Source organism: Octopus bimaculoides, chromosome 30 (assembly GCF_001194135.2).
Source record: "Octopus bimaculoides isolate UCB-OBI-ISO-001 chromosome 30, ASM119413v2, whole genome shotgun sequence".
NCBI lineage: Eukaryota > Metazoa > Mollusca > Cephalopoda > Octopoda > Octopodidae > Octopus > Octopus bimaculoides.
In genome coordinates this window covers 3925205-3925915 of record NC_069010.1, presented here as the reverse complement: position 1 = coordinate 3925915, position 711 = coordinate 3925205, and the positions used below count along the sequence as shown (strand labels likewise).

At 40.8% G+C, this 711-nt stretch overlaps 1 protein-coding gene across 1 annotated transcript in view; it reads right to left on the bottom strand.

Moving 5' to 3' along the window:
- The window catches only part of LOC106870342 (fructose-bisphosphate aldolase), a 28738-nt gene that overhangs the window by 8165 nt on the left and 19862 nt on the right, over positions 1 to 711 (bottom strand). The window contains exon 4 of the mRNA XM_052978083.1: positions 408 to 568. Coding sequence (XP_052834043.1) covers positions 408 to 568 — 161 coding nt within the window. The remainder of the gene's footprint in view (positions 1 to 407; positions 569 to 711) is intronic.

The window sequence follows — 711 nt, the reverse complement described above, 5'->3', positions numbered from 1 at the left end:
ATATATATATATATATATATATAAATGTGTGTGTGTGTATATATATTTATAGATAGATACATACATACATATACACACACCTATCTGCCCCTGCTACCTCTATCCCAACCGACCAGCCCTCTACTCCCAGTCAAACCATTCTTCATAGCCCAACAATTAATTTTACAGTGTCGGCCCCAGTACAGGGAACTACACAACATTGTGGTACCTACTTAGAGCTACATAGACTGCACTGTTAACAGTTAATTTTGTCCTATACTACACTGTGGTACCTACAAACAGCCGAGTGCACTGGACGCCAGTCACTGACAGCGTGGTGAACCTCTGGGTATGTCACCAGTCACCAAGGAGAAGCTATCCTATTGACTCACTCCCAGTGTATTATGCTGTAATTTAAGACAACGAACCTGTTGACAGATCATAGCATAACGAGCCAAGACATTGGCATTCTCCATCATGGCTTGGTATGAAGGAGTGCTAGATCCAATTTTCAATACAGAGCGCCATTTGGCAAACTGGGCACCACCCTTCTTGTATTCAGCACATCGCTCAGCCAGACCGTCAAGACCTGAAGAGGAAACACGAAAATATTTTATATATAATATATATATATATATATATATAGGTTCAAAAAAGGAAAAAGACAACAACGTGAGGACGTGATACGGATAGTGTTACTAGACGCTCGGGAAAGGAAAGAGAGAGAATATG